This window comes from Lutzomyia longipalpis, chromosome 2 (genome assembly GCF_024334085.1).
Source record: "Lutzomyia longipalpis isolate SR_M1_2022 chromosome 2, ASM2433408v1".
Classification (NCBI taxonomy): Eukaryota; Metazoa; Arthropoda; class Insecta; order Diptera; family Psychodidae; genus Lutzomyia; species Lutzomyia longipalpis.
The window spans coordinates 40,023,975-40,043,106 of record NC_074708.1 but is presented as its reverse complement, the minus strand read 5'-3'; the positions used below and the strand labels follow the sequence as shown (position 1 = coordinate 40,043,106).

At 32.2% G+C, this 19,132-nt stretch overlaps 1 protein-coding gene across 1 annotated transcript in view; it reads right to left on the bottom strand.

Annotated features, from left to right (window-relative positions):
• Positions 1-2,639: 2,639 nt before the first annotated feature.
• LOC129791417 (RNA-binding protein 5-like) overlaps positions 2,640-19,132 on the bottom strand; it is a 45,845-nt gene continuing 29,352 nt past the window's right edge. The window contains exon 10 of the mRNA XM_055829587.1: positions 2,640-3,409. Coding sequence (XP_055685562.1) covers positions 3,281-3,409 — 129 coding nt within the window. The 3' untranslated portion in view covers positions 2,640-3,280. The remainder of the gene's footprint in view (positions 3,410-19,132) is intronic.

Here is a 19,132-nt window from a genome sequence, read left to right as displayed (position 1 = left end):
CTAAAAATGATCTTTCGCCTTAATTGGAATGGTGGTGGTAGTATTTATATATTACTGACTTATGAATATTTCCTGACTGAGAGAGATTTGCGACGGGGAAAATAGGAAAATTAACTACATAAATATACTGAAAATTTATCAGCGCAATTTTTTTTTAATTTCTATCCGATTACTTGATAATATTTCTGAACCATTTTGAAGAAGAATTTCAATTTATTGAACAGAGTTTTATTTATTAATAAAAAAGCTCAATGTGATAAACGATATTAGTTTATTTTGCACAAAGCTCCGTTTAGAGCTTTCATAGCAAAGAATATTGTAGAAAAATTCTATGTTAACTCTAAACCCTCTCTAAGCGCGCCCTTTCAATGGAATTTTTAATTGTGTTAAGTGGAATCATGCGACTGTTTCACGTCTCTACTAACTCACTGAAAGTACTATCATGTGTCATGAGCAGAGTGAGCTTTATAGCTTTTATAAGCTCTTTGATTTGAAAAGGGCAACTTAGTTCTATTTTCTCATTTTTTTTTCAGCTGAATCAATTAAGTTTTAAACCTTAAACACAAAAGGGTTAAGCAAGGGAATAAATTTTTTAGGTTACCTTTATTCTCAGGCTACATCCGCCGCCGACATACCATTAGTAGTTTTCACTGGAAAATCTGGATCTATCTTATTCATACTATCGGAAAAATTTCCACCAAAATTTATAAACCTTTTTTCTTTATCCTTGAAGCATATACTGCATAAAGATGACAAAAGTTTATCAAAATATCGCTGTAAGGGAGTTATCACATTTAAGCTCCATGTTCTTGAGCATCATAACCTCTATGTGATTACGAGAGAGACAACAATGCTGTTTTTTCTCGTTTTTTCATATGTAAAATCTTAAGCATTAACCCTCCGTACACTGTGAGGGGTAGGTGACCGACCCCAGAGCTATATTTTGATTAATTGCGACTTAGTTATTAGAAGTATAGAACCAAGCTACTGGAAATAAGTTCCTTGATAATCTGACAATGAGAAGATTGTGTGAAAATTTGAGGTCAATTCGATCACCAGAAAAAAAATTATTAACAAAAATGTAAGAAGAGGGAATTCAAAAATTGGTGTAACGGTCAAATTTATTCCATTTTCTCTTCGCTTTGTCACTCTTTGTCTCTTTCTAGAAGATTCTAACCTCAAAAAAACATTGCAAAAATCATTAAGAAATTCATCTAAAATTTATTTTTATATTCTAAAATGAACAAAAGACTTCTTAGGGAGTACCAAGGAGTCTGTTAAAGCTTATTTGACCGAAAGAATTTGCTTTTTTGCCAAAAATTCTATGGGGTCGGTCAGCAACCCCAATAGTAATGCGCGTAAGTGTTTTGGTCACAGTATACGGACGGTTAAATGCTTAGAGCTTAAGTGTGATAGCTCCCTTATTAAGCTATTATTAAGCTCTAAGCACTTGATGCTTAAGATTTTACATGTGACAGAACGAGAAAAAAAGTGTTGTTGTCTCTCTCGTACTCACATTGAGGTTATGATGCTCAAGCACCTGGAGCTTAAGTGTGATTGCCCCGTAAGGCTAAAGAGTGTTGCTTTTTATTGTCTCGACTATTTTACTGGGTTTTACCTGAACTAATAATATCACACAACCTTAAAAAAAATCTAAGATATGCTCCAATTAATGAATTCTTTTAATACTTTGTTAACATGTTAAAATAGATCATATAAAAAGCACCGATGCATTTGCTTCATGCACAAAAAGGTAAAGAAGTTGCTATGGGGGCGTGGCATTTTTCAACAAATTTTTGTTCTTATTCTAGGAAATAAGGATATTTGGGGTTTTGATGAGTAATTAATCACATTAAATATTTTACTTTGAGATTTTGCATATTTCGAGATATGAGAGCATAAAAATGAATAATCTCCTTTCGTTAGATCGGAGTGATAAATCATGAATTTTGTTTAAATAAAAAAAAACTGATAGTCTTTTTAAAACCTTTTAAATAAATTTTACTGAAATTTTTCAATTTTCCATTGCTGCGTATTTTATTCAAAAGCCCCCCTTAAGCCACGAGATTTATTTTAAATATTTGCAAAACTTCAACCTAAAATCTGTTAACTGGATTTTATGTGAAAATCTATGTCAATATGAAAATTAGAAAATATAATTTACAGCAGATAGTTAATCCTAAAACATACTTTCAACTTAATCTTAAAATTTGTCCAATGATTGTAAATTGGTATTTCAACCACGTTACGTAGTTGGATTTGGGATTTTCAAACTATAATTCCGTCTATAATCCCCCCATTTGCCAACACAGCGACGATTTTAGCGTACCTACATTATAGTTGTGTGGGAAGGAGCTTATTCACAGGGACGTTTTGCTAGAAAAAAAAACCAACCGCATAATTCCTCGCTAATCAGTTGAATATTTTTTATGCTCTGCCAATTTTTCTGCAGATTGCGATTTGTCGTTTTTTTTTGTCCTCCACACCACCACACTCCTATTCACCCCTAAAAGCCGTGCGCATTTTTTTAGGGGTAGTCAATGGAGAGGGAGTGCATGAGTTTAATAAAAAAAAAACCGTTGAATCTATAGATGAATGTTCTTGGTTAGCCAATCACATGGAATATTCAATGAGACGAATTTCATTTGACTATTTATTCAGATTATATTTCATTCATACAGGTAAAAAGGATTTTTTTAATAATTCAGCTTTACTTCTTGTCACACAAAAATCCCCACACCACAGAGAGATGGGGAATCAATTTTTTTTTATTCTCTATTCCATGGATGGTAAAAAAGTTTTCCGTAAATGGAAATTTCACCTTTTTTTCTCTCCTTCTTCGCATTCATTTCCCCCCGCATCGTAAAGGCAAAAGAAGCCTTTGGGTGCATTCATGCAAAAAATTGCAAATTGAATTTCATTTTTTATATACTACACCACACAACACTATCTACATTTAAATTTCCATCTCATAATTATATTTTTTTGAAGAAAAAGAAGAAAAAAAGAAAAAGAAGGGAGAGAACTTTTCTTTCATTCAATTGAAAGGAGAATAATTTCACATTTAAATAGGTATAGTAGAAAATATTATTGGGAGATGGTCAATTTATTCCTAAATTTTCAGACATTTTTTTTTATTCAATATAAAATTATTTATATATTAGATAAGAAATTTAAAGATTACTCACAATGATTAAATTTAATTCCGGCTCCCAAGTATTTTGTTGTAGGGTATTCTTCTTTTATTCTGTGTTTCTTTTTATTCTATTCCACAATAAAATTAATCCTTGATATCCACTTGCTCGTATCTCGTCTTCATCATACGTTTTATGTAGGATTTGTAATCATCTCCAGGAGCAAAAGTACTTGCTTTAGTACCCAAACCCGCTGTTGGTGCTCGACTTTCGGTCTAAAATTGAAAAGAGAGAGAGGGAGGTAGAAAAAAAGGAAATTGAGGTTTGATAAGAAATTTTACTTATTTTCATTTCTCTTTTAACTTTAATTATGAGTTTTCCATTCAAATGAAAAGAACTCAAAAGACGATTTATTTTGTTTCTTTTTACTCAATGAGGAGATTTTTTTTTCATTGAGTTTTTAGGCAATTCAATACTAATATGTTTAAAAAAAAAACTTTCAATTAATGATTAGATGAGAATCGAACTCATTATCTTGTCGTTGTGAAATGAAAACTCTACCTATTGTACTAAAAAATGCTATACATTTGTTCTTCGGAAACTTTAAAGAAAAAAACAGCCTAAAAATTTGAAAATTCAAACAAACATATTTTGTAATAAATAATTAATAAACTAATAAAAATATTGATTTGAATTTTGCGCGAAACCGAGACGGGATAGGAAATATGGTGAATTTGAGTGGTAAATATGGAAAAGTGGGGAAATTAATCAGTTAATTAATTAATTATATAATTATTAATTAATTAATTATTGTAAGCATTTCATTTCATTATTTATTGTGGGTACTTGTTCTAAAAATGTTTTTTTTTGTAAATATGTTTATGTAGGCCCGAGGAAGAGGGAAGCCTATGTCCTCGAAAGGTCGGCAATTAAAATAAATTGAGAAAATATGTAGATTAGAGGTCTTTTGCGTGCTTTCCCATTAAAAATCATTACACAAACCGAACATTCATCGAATTAATCATATCAGTGGCAAAGAATATAATAAATTTAATAAGTATAAAAGATAAATTGAAACTTTTCCCTTCAAAATTGATACGAAGGCTCCCTCTAAAAATTCTTGAATTTCAAGAATTTTTATTAAACTATCCCTTATTTTTACAAAATTTCAAACAAAAATGGAGAAAAATCCCTCAATTATTTGCCCCTTGGTGTATTTTTAATGTTTTTTTTCTATGTCAACAAAAGAAAAACCTCACACACAGAGGTCAAAAGTCATCCCAAAGAATCACAATAAAATACGTGAGGACGATAGATTTTAAACCCCATCCGTAGTACTTTTAAAATCTAATGCATCTTTCATGTTACCTTTTGTCCACACAAAATTTTGGAAGGAAATTTAATTAATACTCCAACCCCTTGTGAGAACAATGCCAAGGATAAACGGGCAAAGTTTTCTTGCGAAAGCTTTATACCTTCCACGTTGAAAATTATATATTATATCGATAGATGTTATACACATACAAAACCTCCTCCAAAATGTCGACTATGAATTAAATTGACTACCATGAGAAGGTTTGCCCCTCTCTTACCATTTACGAGATACACATACATATGTATACATATATAGCCCACAGAAGTGAGTGAAAATGTCATTTCACATTGAATTCGCCGCAAAACTCGGGGAAATTCAGACACACAAAAAAACCGAGAAGACATCCCTCAAAAAATTGAGAGACATATCCCATTCACAATTCATCAATAGAGAGAAAATCAATAGACTTTCCCAATTTTTTTATCATTCCCAAAAAGCTTTAAAAAAAAACTCCTGACTATATACCACACATATGGTGGACCAGAGACGTGAAAATATTGACAGACAACTTTTTGAAACACTAAAATGACCATTTAAATTCGTGGTGTTGGTGCCGTTTTTTTTTGTCTTTGCAGCTTTTCATCATGTCCGCAAGTCTCTTTATAATTAACTGATAGATACATACATACATATAAAGTGTCATATAAATATATAAACCTGCAGTTATATTTACCATTCAATCAAAAGAACGACAAGATAGAGGGAAAAAAGCTTCCCATTGCTCGCAGTGAAAATACTCATGGATGCAGTTGAAAAAAAAACTAAATAATGTCATTTATTTTTTTTTTTGGATGGATGTATTTTGGAAAGCAATAACAATCATTCGAGGATTTATTGAATGGACACTATTGCTATATGTTGGAAAAAATGCCCCAGAATGCAGATTTTTCCTAAATGATCGTCGAAATCCCATTGAAATTAAGGGAAATTTATTGAAAAATAATTTATTTAAGCTTTTTCAGGATAAATGGGAAATTTTATTATTTAAAAGCAGAAAAGTGAGGTCATTGCTTGCATTTTTTTAGCAAGTCTTTGTCGGCTTATTCTAGTTAATTTCACGTGGAAAGTACGTAGTTTCATTAGTTATTTTCTTATTCATTTCTTGATCATCCACCTATCAGATTTGTGTGTGTTTTGTTTGCTATCTCATACTAAGAGTATTTCCGTACAGAAACGAACAAACTCCTTTTTAACCCAAATATGCCTAGTGATTTTTTTTGAATTTTCACAAAGTCTTTTTTCAAAATTGTCTATAAATTCGCATCAGAATTTCTAAAACTCTTCCTTAAATCGAATTCATTCGATTTTAGAGAAAATAAAAATCGAGTTAATCCGAATTAACCCTTCCCGTCCACGTGAACATTGAAACTTTAAACCAACGCTCTTTTTATAACGATAATTATTCTGTGGATACTCTCAGAGAACGTTTCCCAGTTAGAACGTCTTCTTTGGCCTCTAATGCGTGTATTTGATATAGTTCTAACTTGAAAAAAAAAAACATTAAATTCTTAAAAATTTGAAAAAATAAAATATTTCACGTTTAGATCTACGTATAATCTAAAGAACGCGAAAGGGTTGAATAAAATCTTTTCTTCCTAAATTTTCCTTCATTTTCATGAAATTAATTTTATTCATAAATATTCCGAAAGATTCCTTTAATAAAAAAATTAATATTCGACAAATAATCAACATTCCCTTGAAATATTTATGTTCAGAAACATAACTAAATATGTAGTAATTTTAACCCCTTTGCACTTATATAGTTTTTGCTTTATGTTCCATTGTTCAAATTATTCAAACATTAAAAAAATTAAATTCCCTTCTAAATTGTTAGTGGAAATAAATTTTTAGTTAGGTCAATTAGGTTACCTACACTTCTATATGTTTTTAAATACCGATAGTTTCTATGTCAGCTATGTGCCTACCTACCAAAAACAATCTCCCCACCCAAAAATGTTTTTTTTTGCATTCCTTTAAATTATAAAAATTTTATGGCAAAAATATAAAATTTATGCCATTTCAACTAAAATTGTTTACTCGCTAACATGTGGAGTTAATTAGTTAAAACAATTTTAAAATATATAGCACAAATTTAAATTGTCGAAGCTTTTTGCATGAATGTGCAATGGGTGCAACGATGGGTACGGGGAAATGTTTGAAGACTCTGTTGTAAAATAGAGTAATTAAAATTTAAATATTTACATAGAGAATATTCTGGAAATGGTTGAGAAAATTCAATTTAGTGCAATTAATAATTTTGACGCACAAAAATTTTCACAATTCTATTTTATTCACAGACTATGTACAAATAAAACACTGCATATTATGTACATAAAATATTTACTCAACAAATTGTATAAAAGTAAATTAGAGATTGCTTCACTCTGATGATGTACCAGAAAAATGAAATGATGAACAGAACCTTTTAATTTTTTATATGTTCATGTTTTTTTTTGCACATTTTGATGGGAGATTTTTAGTGAAATAAATTTACGATAGTTGGGGAAAAATTCGTCGTAAATTACAATTTACAAGGGGATTATTTTACTCCTAATGGAGCATCATAGCTATAAATCTTTCACTATGATTTTGGAGTTGTTTTTTTTTGCATCCACTATTTTGCGAGACTGAAAGAGCGCGAAGATTTTTTTCCCTCAATCACCACGGAAATTCATTATGGTTCTTCCGACTTTTCCATCGAGAAAAGGATTGGTTTAGTTTTTTTTTTCATTTGAGAGAGAAAGTATAAGATAGCAAAAAAAAAAAAAAATTCAAAGTATAAAAGTTTTCTTATGCTGCAACCATATCTCACAGAAAAGAAATATTGCACTGAAGATAAATGTTGGAGAGAAAGACGTTGGATTTAGCTGAGAGAGAAACTTTTTTTTTGAATCCTTTTTTTTCTTCTCTCTGCAAGAGCACAGAAAATATTTACAATTCCCTCGTTCAACATTGAAAAATCAATAAAAGTTGATTTTTCTTTCCTAAGTGGGAAATTTCTCACTATTTTTCGATATTTTCACTCTTAAAAAATTGTTTTTAAAGAAAATCTACTGCAAAGAAAAAAATATACTCTTCAGGGGGCTTCTCAATTAAACTTAATTACTCCACTTTTATTTTTGGGAGATAAAAAAAAACAAAAAACAAGAGAAGAACCTAACAAGTGTCTCCGCACTTAAGACATTAAGAATGATTTGAGATGATTTTCTTTTCAAGACGGACTTTTTGGACACATGTGCCCAACTTAAATGATTTAAGACGCAGATTTTCCGGAAAGAGCACGGACTGTGTGTGGCACAAGTGTGTGTGTGTGTGTGCTCTCACTTAAGAGAAATGGAAAAAGGGACAGTTTTTTCTGTGATAATTTATTGTGCAATTGAGCGAGAGAGACAGAAGAAGAAAAAAAGGGAAAATTTCCTTTTAGAAAAAAAATATCCTATCCTTTAGTCTTCAAGGATAAAAACAAATTTACAATGATAGGTTATAAGTGGAGAAATATTGGATTTTAGGGAGAAGAAATGGGATATTTTTTAAGGGAAAATAATATGTAAGGTTTGAAATAGATTTTCCGCTAAATTAATTTGTTTCAATTTAAGATTTATTTCCTGCAAATTGATCATTTTCTTAACTCGATAGATAAAGTTTTATGGTTAGAATAATTCAATTGATTTAAAACTAATGTTGACGCAAATTTACCTTATTGTGACGCATAAAAAAAGACTAATTGAGACTCAATTCCCCTTTTTGCGACTCAACTCTTTTCTTATTTAGACTCAGTCTTTGACTAATGTAGACTCAATTTTTAACTTATCTGTACTACAAAAAAAAAAACTAATGTTACAAAAGTAAGTCAACGAGTATTTTAAATGAACAGAATCTTATTAGTGGAATATTAATCCATCAAATAAAGTCTTTTTGTTTGTTTGTGAGCTGAGTCCAAATAAAAGAAGAGTTGAGTCGCAAAAAGGAGAATTGAGTCTCAATTAGTCTTTTCCTGAGTCACGATTAGATGGAGCCAATTGATTTATAATTAAGACGTTTGTGTTTAAAACAAGCCTTAATGTCCTTAAATCAAATATTTCTATATTAAACATTCTGAACAACTACGCCATTATTTGTTTAAGTTTATTTAGTCTATATTTAGACCTCTTCAAATTTCTTCAGTCACATTTTTAAGAACATTCCGCTTGTCACTAACATCATTCCATTGTATTTTCTTTATAACTACAGAGTGAATTTGGAACCAAGGACAGTTATCCACTTTAGGGAAAAGTCCTTCAGTACCCCAAAGCTCTCAAAATTATTATATAAAGCTACTCAAACAATTTCATCTCTGACATTCCTTTGAGTTGTGTTATTACTTCACATTACAACCACACGCTTCATCACAAGTGGTGGAGTGTTGGAGTACAGAAAAAAAATAAAAACTTGGTCCTGTGAGATGCAAAATTGCAAGATTTTTTCTTCAAAAAGGAATTTTCTTTTTACTTGTCGAGAAAGTGAATGAAAAGGGAAAATAAGTTGAAAGTCATTTTATTCGTTATAAATTTACACGAGATTTCATACAACAAACACACTGCGCAAATTGTTTGTGCAAAAACAAATTAAAAATGCAAATCTCATAGTTGACAAGATGACAGAATTATGTGGAAATTCTTGGAAATAAAATAAAATACATTTGTAAATTAAATTCTTTTCCATTTTTTTTTGCAAAGGTTTGCAGTAAATACTTTCTTTTGTGTATAAAAAAACCCTTTCAGAAGCAGAGTCTTTCAACACAGAATTTACTTAAAAAATCTTTAGAATTTACTTCAGAATTAAATTAGAAAAACTTCAATTTTTCCCGGTAAAAGACATGATTCGATTGGAAGGGGTCCAGAGATGAATTTTTAAAACAATAATGTAATTTTAGCAAGAAATCCTCTAAAATAAATTGAATTTCATTGAAAAATGTGACCGAAAAAAAGCTTGAAAAGGAAAACAAGTGAATTTTCTCGCATGAATAGTTCCACATTTTATTTTGTGTTTGATAAAAACGAAGAAAAAGTACAATTCAATTGCATTTTCATTGTCTTCCACAGAGGTTTTTTTCTATGTGCACATTGCTAAATTTAACTACAATAGATTAACTTTCTCTTGTTCCCCTTTTTGTGTTCACTTTAAATTTTTTTTTCTCTCTCTCTTTTTATCTCTAACTATTCCACATCCAACTTTCTCTCTTCTATAAAAATTAATCACTCTTCGAATTAATTTATTACATTTAATTCATTTGGTGTCCTTTGACTTTTTTTTCTTTCCTTAATTTTTTAAATTCACATCTGGAAATGCACTTAACGCAGCAACGAATAAAGCAGAGTCAATGAGGGGTTGGTAGGTGGTGCTAGTGGGTGGGTTTGATTTTTGCAGAAAATGAGAAAAATTAAAGGATTTAAAGTAAATTTGGAAAACGGACTTGAAGTTTTGTAATTTCGTTGGAAAAATGTGAATCTGATTGAAATCTTTCGTTTTGTTCTTCGTCAGAACTTTTGCAGTGAATTCAACGAATTTTCCTTGTCGTTGATTAATGAAATTGTATGCGGGGGTAAAAGTCTAACTTTTCACTATGTATAGTATATAGGTAATAGAAAAGACTGAAATACAATTTGCACTTTATCAGAGAGAAAGAATAGTTTGGGCAATTATGGGGTGAAATTCATTTTGATAAATTAACACTAAAAGTTGGATTCTTGTTTTTTTTTCTTTTTGCTTTTGAATCTCTACATTTTCTTCTTCAATATTCTCTCTTCCTCTCTCTCTCTTTCTAGATAAATCTCTCTCTAGGTAAATTTTCTATTGAAGCTTTCTTTTGAATAAAAAAAAAAATAGAAATTCAATTTTATTTTTGAAGAGAAAATAAATTTAATTTCATAGAGAAAAAATTCAATTTTAATCAATTTTATTTCATTGGGAGAGAAGGCAATTTATTTAAATCATTGAAACGATTTTCAAAGAAAGTCAGGGTGAGAATAAGAAAATAGTTTTAGTCCACGTTAATTGAAACTTTAATTGCTTTTAGGCTCAACTTTACAGACAAATCTTAACTGCTTCATTAAAATTCAATTTCAGGAGTTTCTTTTTAACTTTCATCAATACTATCTTACAGAATGATTTAAAAAAAATCAATTAATTTGTTTTTTAAACAATCACTTATTCTTCGAGCTTTGATTTTCACTTTAAATTCAAATAAAAAATTTTCACGAGAAGCAAATTAAAAACTTGCAGCTAAAGTGCATAGAGAAGAGAATTTTAATCCCATTCCATTTATTAAGTCAGTGCTGCTTTTCCTTATTCATTGAACCACTTCATCAAGCTAAAGAGTCTGGCAAAATGCCTTCTTTTGCCACCCAAGTGTTGAAAAAGGAAAGAGGAGAATAGAGAAATTACAAGATTTTCCAAGATGCTTTGCTTCTTGACCTAATTTTTGCATGGCGAAGGCTTTTATTCACCTCCCATGAGCTTACTTTTCAACTTTATAGCACGTATTAACTGTGCTTTGTGAAAAGTTTAACATGACTTTACCACACACCTCAATTTTTGCAATATTACACCAACAAGATTTTGCTCTTTTTTCTCATTTTTTTCTTTCCCTCTTTTTGAATATTCGCGCGGTGTCTATTAAAAAGGAAGGAAGGAAGGAAGATTTAAAGATAGTGTCCATTGCAAACTAAAGTACATAAAGATGTTTGGACTATCCTTGTGGGCTTTCATACAGAGCGATGGTGGGATGAAACTTTAAGCTACTTTAGAAGTGAAAGCATCATTTACTCTTCCACAGAAAAGATTGCAAAATATTTTCCACATGAAAAATATTGTACTATATTGCGAAGGATGAGTTTAAAGAAATCACTGTCACGATGACGACGACGGGATAAGACATTTGCGCGAAATAAGCTTGCACTTTGTGTGATAAATAAATATAAAAGCTTATAGGGGGATTTTAAAAATACATTTTCTCCTAATTATTGGTTAAAATACTTAAATCCTTTTCTTCGCTTTGTTTAAAGTTCATTCAAAGATACCTACTATGTATGCGTGAAAGCTTTTATTCTCTGTTGCATAGAGCTTTCGTTCATCGTCCAATCAAATCTCAGATAAAGTTCCTTTTGAAATATCAACGAATAAGAAGAAGAATTATAAGTTCTGGTGATTGGTTGATAAACTCAAATTGACTGTTTATTGGTTAATTTTCATTCAATTTTTCTGTTCCTTGTGGAGCTTTTATGCAAAGTTAATTTATATAGAAAAACTGACAACTTTTGATGCAAAACGACCAAAGAAGATGACGTATATTTTATCATTTTTCAATGTTAAATTTTTGTTTGTTAAATGAAACATTTGTGAATTGTTTTAGTGAATTTTAGGAGATGTTTTTGCCTTTGCAAAAGCTGCGTGTGTCGTAAATCCCCCAAAAATTTATGGGCTCTAAAACAGATGGTACGATGTTTTGAAATCCCCCTAAATTAACCTTAATTTTATTTGTTACATTTCTACGAGTGTACGAGCACAATGCCACTGCATTAATGCATTGCAAAATGCAGATCTGTGTGTGCAGCATGTAGGTATGGTACTGAACTATCGCATTACGTATACTCCATTGATTTTTATAAATCAATTTTGCTAAAAGTTCCCCAACATTCATTCATGTGAATTTATATTTTAGTTTGATGATTTCCAAAATGGTTTTGTTGGGAAATTAAAATGAAAAATAGTTTTTTTATTGAAAAAAATTATGAAATAATTGAAAGATAACTAAAAGATATATAAAAAGAAGTAATTTTCCGCCGTGTAGAGACAAATATGATTTTCCGGCTTTTTCGTCGGTTAAATGGGGGTTTCTCACCCAGAAAAACTCACGTTTTGTAGAGCTTTCGGCTCCATTCGGAGCTTTATTCAGTGGCTACAGATACTTAGAAGCAATTTATTTACAAAAACAAGACAATTTTCCACTTCCAGAGATAGGGAAAACTTCCCCACGCTTGAGTGAGTGGAAAATTGTCTTGTTTTTGTAGAAAATGTTTGTAAAGAAATTCCTTCTCTCTGTAGCCATTGAAGAAGGCTCCGAACGGAACCCAAAGCTCCGTAAAAAGGTTAGTTTTTCTGTATGAGAACCCCCATTTAATCGACGAATAACACGGAAAATCATTACCTATTAGGAAAATATATTTTGCATATTCCCTAATGTTTTGTAAAGAAACAAAAAAGTAAAGGCTCCTTTGAGAGAGAAAGAAGAGGGTGTGAAGTTTGAAGTGTTGCAGCATAAGGAATTGAATTCTTCTCCTTACATACATAACATATATGTATGTATCCTCGTATGTATCTCCCCTCATACCTCCAACAAAAAACTTTCATGCTAACCAAACAATTCTCTCAACAATCTCATCCCATAGAGGAAAACCCCAAAAACTTCTAACCCACATGCTAAACTATATATGTGGAGCTTTTCTCATTCAGTGTGTTTGAGTGTAGTATAGCAATTGATATATGTAGGTAGCATACATAGTGTCAAAATAGATGATATAAAGTATCACATTGCCACAAATTTTACCTTACACAGGGAGAAAGAGAGGGATGGTGAGAGCACGACGTTGTGCGTTTTGTGTGAAAATGAAATTAACAAACTTTTGTGTTGAAATTAAAATTGTATTGCGGTGAGATATGGTAAGTTTTATTGCACACATAACAGAATTCTTAGAGTTACTCAAATATACATATATGTAGTATGTACAGTACACCCTCCCCGAAATTCTGCGGTAGATGTTGGGTTAAATATAAATTCATGGTGAGTGCTTTACATAGTTGAATTTTCTTAAGCCAAAACCCCATTCCGCATAATATATTCATATCTACCACCGACAGACGATCATAATCCCCACATATATATATATTTTATATATATTTCAACAAATTTTACATTCTCAGTTTTGTAATATTTGTCACTGCTCTGGGTGAATGTTGGTGTACCCATGGGGGGAAGAAGAAGAAACCCTGTGTATCATTCATTTTCCATGGAGATATCAATTCAATTTGATCAATATTAGAGAGAAGAGATATCGAAAGGGAAAATAATACGCATTTTTTACATACATACATACATATGTACCAGGGGCGTAGCCAGAACCAAATTTTAGGGGAAGGTTGAGGTAGCTTCTTTGTACACTCAAAAATACATTTTCTTTGTTTTAAATTGATAATTAAGTACAATTTTTTATTTCTTAAATTAAAAAAAATGCTCTTGATTGTCTTAAGACATCGAAAATATTAAAAATCATCAAAAAAAAAAAGTTTTTTTTAAGAAAACTTAAGAATTCTTAAGATTTCTTAAGACTGTCTGAATGGTGAATTTCACCCATTGAAATTGATGTAAATTGTAAATTGTGAATGTTTTGATAAAAGAAAATGAAAAAAAAACGATCCCAAAATCGAAAATTTTAGCGATTCTTCTGAAACTTGGGTCAATTTGTTCTTGTGCTAATTTGGCTTGAGGAGGGGTTTTAACCCCCAAAACCCCCTCCTCGCTACGCCCCTGATATGTACATATCTACATAAAAAAATGAGTCTATATGAAAATCGATATTTCAATTTGCCATCTAATACTTACATAGCCTATCAAATAAATTTAGGGATTTTTACCATGAAAAAAAAAAACATGTACATAGTGAGAAAAATTCACCACAATATATAGCTTAAAAACATCCCCAAAGCAATTGTGTGTGTATGAGAGAGAGGGGGAAAGAACGATGGTTGAAAAGTAATATCGGTTAAGGATAAATACGTGTTACAATGAAAATGAAATCAACTCAATTTCCTAAGTAAATTATTACGTATAGTCGTGGGTTTCTTACGCCTATACAAATTTACCTCTTAACGTATTACCTACACTCATCCCCTCAAAAAAAAAAAAGGTAAAGGTTTTTTTTTTCTACGTTGGAATTTCTCAACCTTGTTGCTGCTTACTCGCATAATAAAAAAGAAAACCAAAAAGAAAATAAGAGAGATTTTTGGGTTCTAACACACACCACCGTATAAAACAGAGATACGCAAGATGTTAAGGAAAATTGAAAATTCTCTTTTCTCACTGAAAATTTAATAAATCTGGATTTCATTCACATGTTTTTTTCCCTTCCCCTCTTAAAAAAAATGAATTGCATTTCACATAAATGGATTGAATTTGTCTGGAAATTAATTCTTTTTTATTTCAATTCACTTTGGCAACAAGAAGGACTAGAAAGAATTTATTTTACCATGCCTCGACCCCCCTTTTTGCCCCCCATAAACATACACATAAAATACATTTCGGTACACCCAAACCCCCCGCCCTCTGCAAAATATCCTTGGTGTTGTACTTTTCGTCGTTTCTTTGAGTTTAATATGTGTTACCGGATAAATGATACCGTGTTTGTGTTGGCAAACCACCCATATACATAAATATCCAAAGGAGTTTTCATTTAGTAAGATTTGTGCGCTTCCTTTTCTCGTGCTTTTCCTCTCCCAATTCAACAGGGTGGTGCGCAATGCAAAATTAGAGAAAATTTAACTATTTTCTTCATTTTTTTTTCTTTTTGGAAATCTCTATTTTATTATAGAATTTAAAAAGAAAATTTTATAAGAAAATATTAAATTGAGATATTTTGTGGCTATTTTTGAACTCTATAGGGGAGCTAGGGGCTAAGAAATTCAATGTTTTGAGTTGTAAAATTCTTTTATAAATCAGGAATTAATTTATTTAATTATTCTTTGTAATTGAAGCTCTACCTGGTGCAGAAGTAGTGTCAAATGAGTATCAACCAATGAGCATCCTGCTCTGCTTGAATAACCAATCAGAGAAAGCTTCTAATTCTTCTTCTTATTTATTGACATTTCAATAGTAGATTTTTTTACTCTGATTTAATAAGAGTATAAACTCTAACAAAATTATATTAAATACAAACTAAATTTGTTTAAGAGAATTCTAGGCTCTTGTCTCTTGGAAAACCATTATCTTTTCAACGACAGTCAAACAACTATTAAAATCACTCAAAAGCCGTTTAACAATATGGCCGCATATTAACTTTAAGCCCTAGACATTTTTCTCATTGAGAAAATTGATTATCTTCATATTTTCTAAAATCGATCCACTTAACCGATTTTTAAAAATCTACTAGTTCTAGAATGGTGAGAAATGTGTCTTTTTTCAAAACTGGAGATGTTCGCGAAATTTCCTTATTTCACGCGATAAATTGCACGTATTTACAGAGCAAGCACATTTGCATCTGTTACACTTTGCCTCCAAAATCCATTTTTTTTTCATTTTTGCCACCAAATCTGTCCTTTTCCCCACATTTCTCGAATTCACCATGGTTAATATGGTGATTATCCCGCTTCGATTGCGCGCCAAATTCAAATAATATTTTTCATAAGTTTCTGAAATAGGAGGATATTTTGAAAATCTATCAACCATCAGCTGGACCTTACTAGTGTATCTGCTAGCTAAACAAGCCCCAACCTTCTCTGTTTTAAAATTGCCCAAAATTTAACTTAACAATATAATATTGAAGTTGGGGTACAGCCGTAGCCCCATTTTTCGTATATTTGAGATCTAGAGATAGAAAGAGCCTTCAGGAAGTTACGATCGGAAATGCACTTTTCAAGAAATACGCCTCGATTGATCGCATCCTGCCAGTTAATCGAGAGAAGATTAAGATTTCCCTGACTGACAGGAACGAAGCAAATAAATTGCCAAAAGATCCGGAGTTCTGTATTAAGTACTTCGTTTATATTCCTGCCCTTGATTCGGAGGTGGATGGAAAATTTTTCCTTAATGAGAAAGAGGATGAAAGTGAGATTCTGAAAGAGGGATATGGTACATTCAATGGTACTGACGAGAAAGTCAGGATCGTTGAAGTTTACAGATTGAAGAGGAAGATCACGGAGAATGATCAGGAAAAACTTTTGGCTACGCCGATTGTGCGAGCTACTTTTGAGGGTACAATTTTGCCAGACTATATCTTCGTGAACAAACTCCGAATCCGAGTTGAGCCTTTCGCACCCAGGGTTATGCACTGTGTAAAGTGCCTCAGAACAGGACACACTGCGAAATTTTGTGGCAACCGGGAGAGATGCAAGAAGTGTGGGAAGCTTCACACTAATGAAGAAGAAGCAAAGGCTTGCGCATCTGTTGCTTTCATATGCCCAAATTGTGAGATTATCTACAAGCAAGCAACTCATGATTGCCCAAAAATTACACAGTTGAGAAATGATCGCGTACTTCAGATCGCGGAACGTCGTGAGATGAAACGATTGAGTCTTGAACAGGGTGGTGAGATTCAGGAGAATCGCACACAGGCATCCCAGGCCCCAAAGAGAAACAGGAAAAATTTTCCAGAGCTGGGAAATTCAAAAAATAGATTCAAAAGTCTGCCTGTGGAGGAAATTTCAAGCTCGGAGATTGAGATAAGCGATTTGGAGGAGGAAGAGGTCTACAGAAGTCAGGGAGCTGTGCCGAAGCGAAAGCGCAGTATCGATAAGCAAGAGGAAGAGAATGCGTGGTTTAAGTGGGCTGAGGAGAGAAACAATGAGGCTCGGAAAAAGAACCGCCGGGTTGTAGAGACTGCTGACGGAAGCACTCAGAAATCAAAGCTCCCAGAAACAGTTGCAGACAACAATTCTAAGGAAGATGAACCTGAACACCCGAGGGGGAAGAGAAGTAAGAAGAAGTCGAAATGGAAGGACAAGTTCATGAACTTTGTTGTTGATCTTGGTTTTGACGACGGAATTGTTTCTTTCCTTGAAGACATTATTGTACCTTGGCTGGAAGCAAACATGATGAAATTCATCTCAAAGTTGTTCGGCTTCATGGTTTCTACCAATGATGATGAGTAATGCAAACCGCAATTTCCTGAATGTCCTTCAATGGAATATAAACGGACTTAGGTCAAAAATTCAAGACTTAATTATTTTGAATAGTCAGCATAACATTGATATTATTCTATTACAAGAAACTAAAATTTCTCCTAGATGTCACATCAATATACCAGGATTCAAATTATATCGTAATGATAGAACTAATCATGGGGGTGGAGTTCTTATTGCAGTTAAAAATAGTATTAGAAGCTCAAGAATTGAATATTTAGATATGGAGTTCATCTCCTCTGAATTAGTGGGTGTAAAAATCTTGTGGAAAGGAAAAGAAATTAATTTTTGGTGTGTATATATTCCTCCAACATCTGCATTATGTCACCAGGATCTGAATCGTACATTGAATGAAACTGGATCAGTTTTTATAGGAGGAGACTTCAATGCCCATAGTCCTTTGTGGGGATCCACAAATGAAGATAATCGAGGAGCTTCCTTACATGATTGGGTAGAGGAAAATGGTTTTGTAACATTAAATGACGGGCGTCCAACAAGAATATCATGGCTTCCTAACAGCAGTGATAGTGCACTAGACGTATCTTTTGTATCCCCACAAATGTCATTTGAATGGACATGGAATTTAATGGAAGATCCGCTTGGAAGTGACCACCTCCCAATCATGGCTACATATGCTATAAGAACTCATAATGATGGAGAAATCCTTGAAAATACACCCATTATTAGAGAATCTAGAATCGACTGGGGGAAATATAAACGTTTTGTAAAGAATAAAATCAATGAGATTACTGAAGATGATCCCCTCAGTAAGATGACTAAACTAAATGGCATAATTTTGGAGGCTGCTCACTTATCTTCCTCGGACAAGAATTATGGGCAAAACCATAATCCAAACCTGACCCGAAATAATTCCTCAGATCAAGTATGGTTTGATAATGAGTGCTATGTTCTTTGGGAAAGAAGACGTGAACTTATGAACGCATTTAGAAGAGACGGTACTAGGGAAAACTTACTTGCATACAGGAGGGCCGATGCTATAGCCAGACGTACATTCCGTAACAAAAGAATAGCGTATTGGAGAGACAGGTGTGAAAATTTTTCTAGTTCGACATCTCTTAGTGAAATGTGGAATATAGCGAGAAAATTCAGAGGTGCGGGAAAACAATCAACTAATACCCTAACGGAGCAAGAAATATGTGCTTTTGCAGATAAAATGGCCCCACCTTCTGTGTATAAACCATTCCATGAAGACGTAGAAGAAATTGAAGGAGATACAAATGCTTGGTTGAATTTCACGTTGGAAGATTTAGCAGAGATAATTTCTAAACTTAAAAAGAAAACTCCTGGTCTAGATAATATTAGTGCAACCATGCTTAAGCAACTCCCAAACGAAGGAATGATTCTCCTTTATGATATTTTCAAGGGTCTAGTGCAACAACAATGTATTCCGGAGGAATGGAGTGATGTCAGAGTTGTCCTAATCCGTAAACCGGATAAGGATGGGACTCAGCTAAATCATTACAGACCAATATCTATACTCTCATGTATACGTAAGGTGTTTGAAAAATTGGTACTAGAGAAATTTGAGATATGGGCAAATGAAAACCATCTATTACCAAAATCTCAATTTGGTTTTAGAAGAGGTATGGGAACGCAGAATTGCCTTGTTGACCTATACACTAAAATTCAAATAGCATGGGCAGAGAAGAAATCAATGGGTTGCATCTTTTTGGAT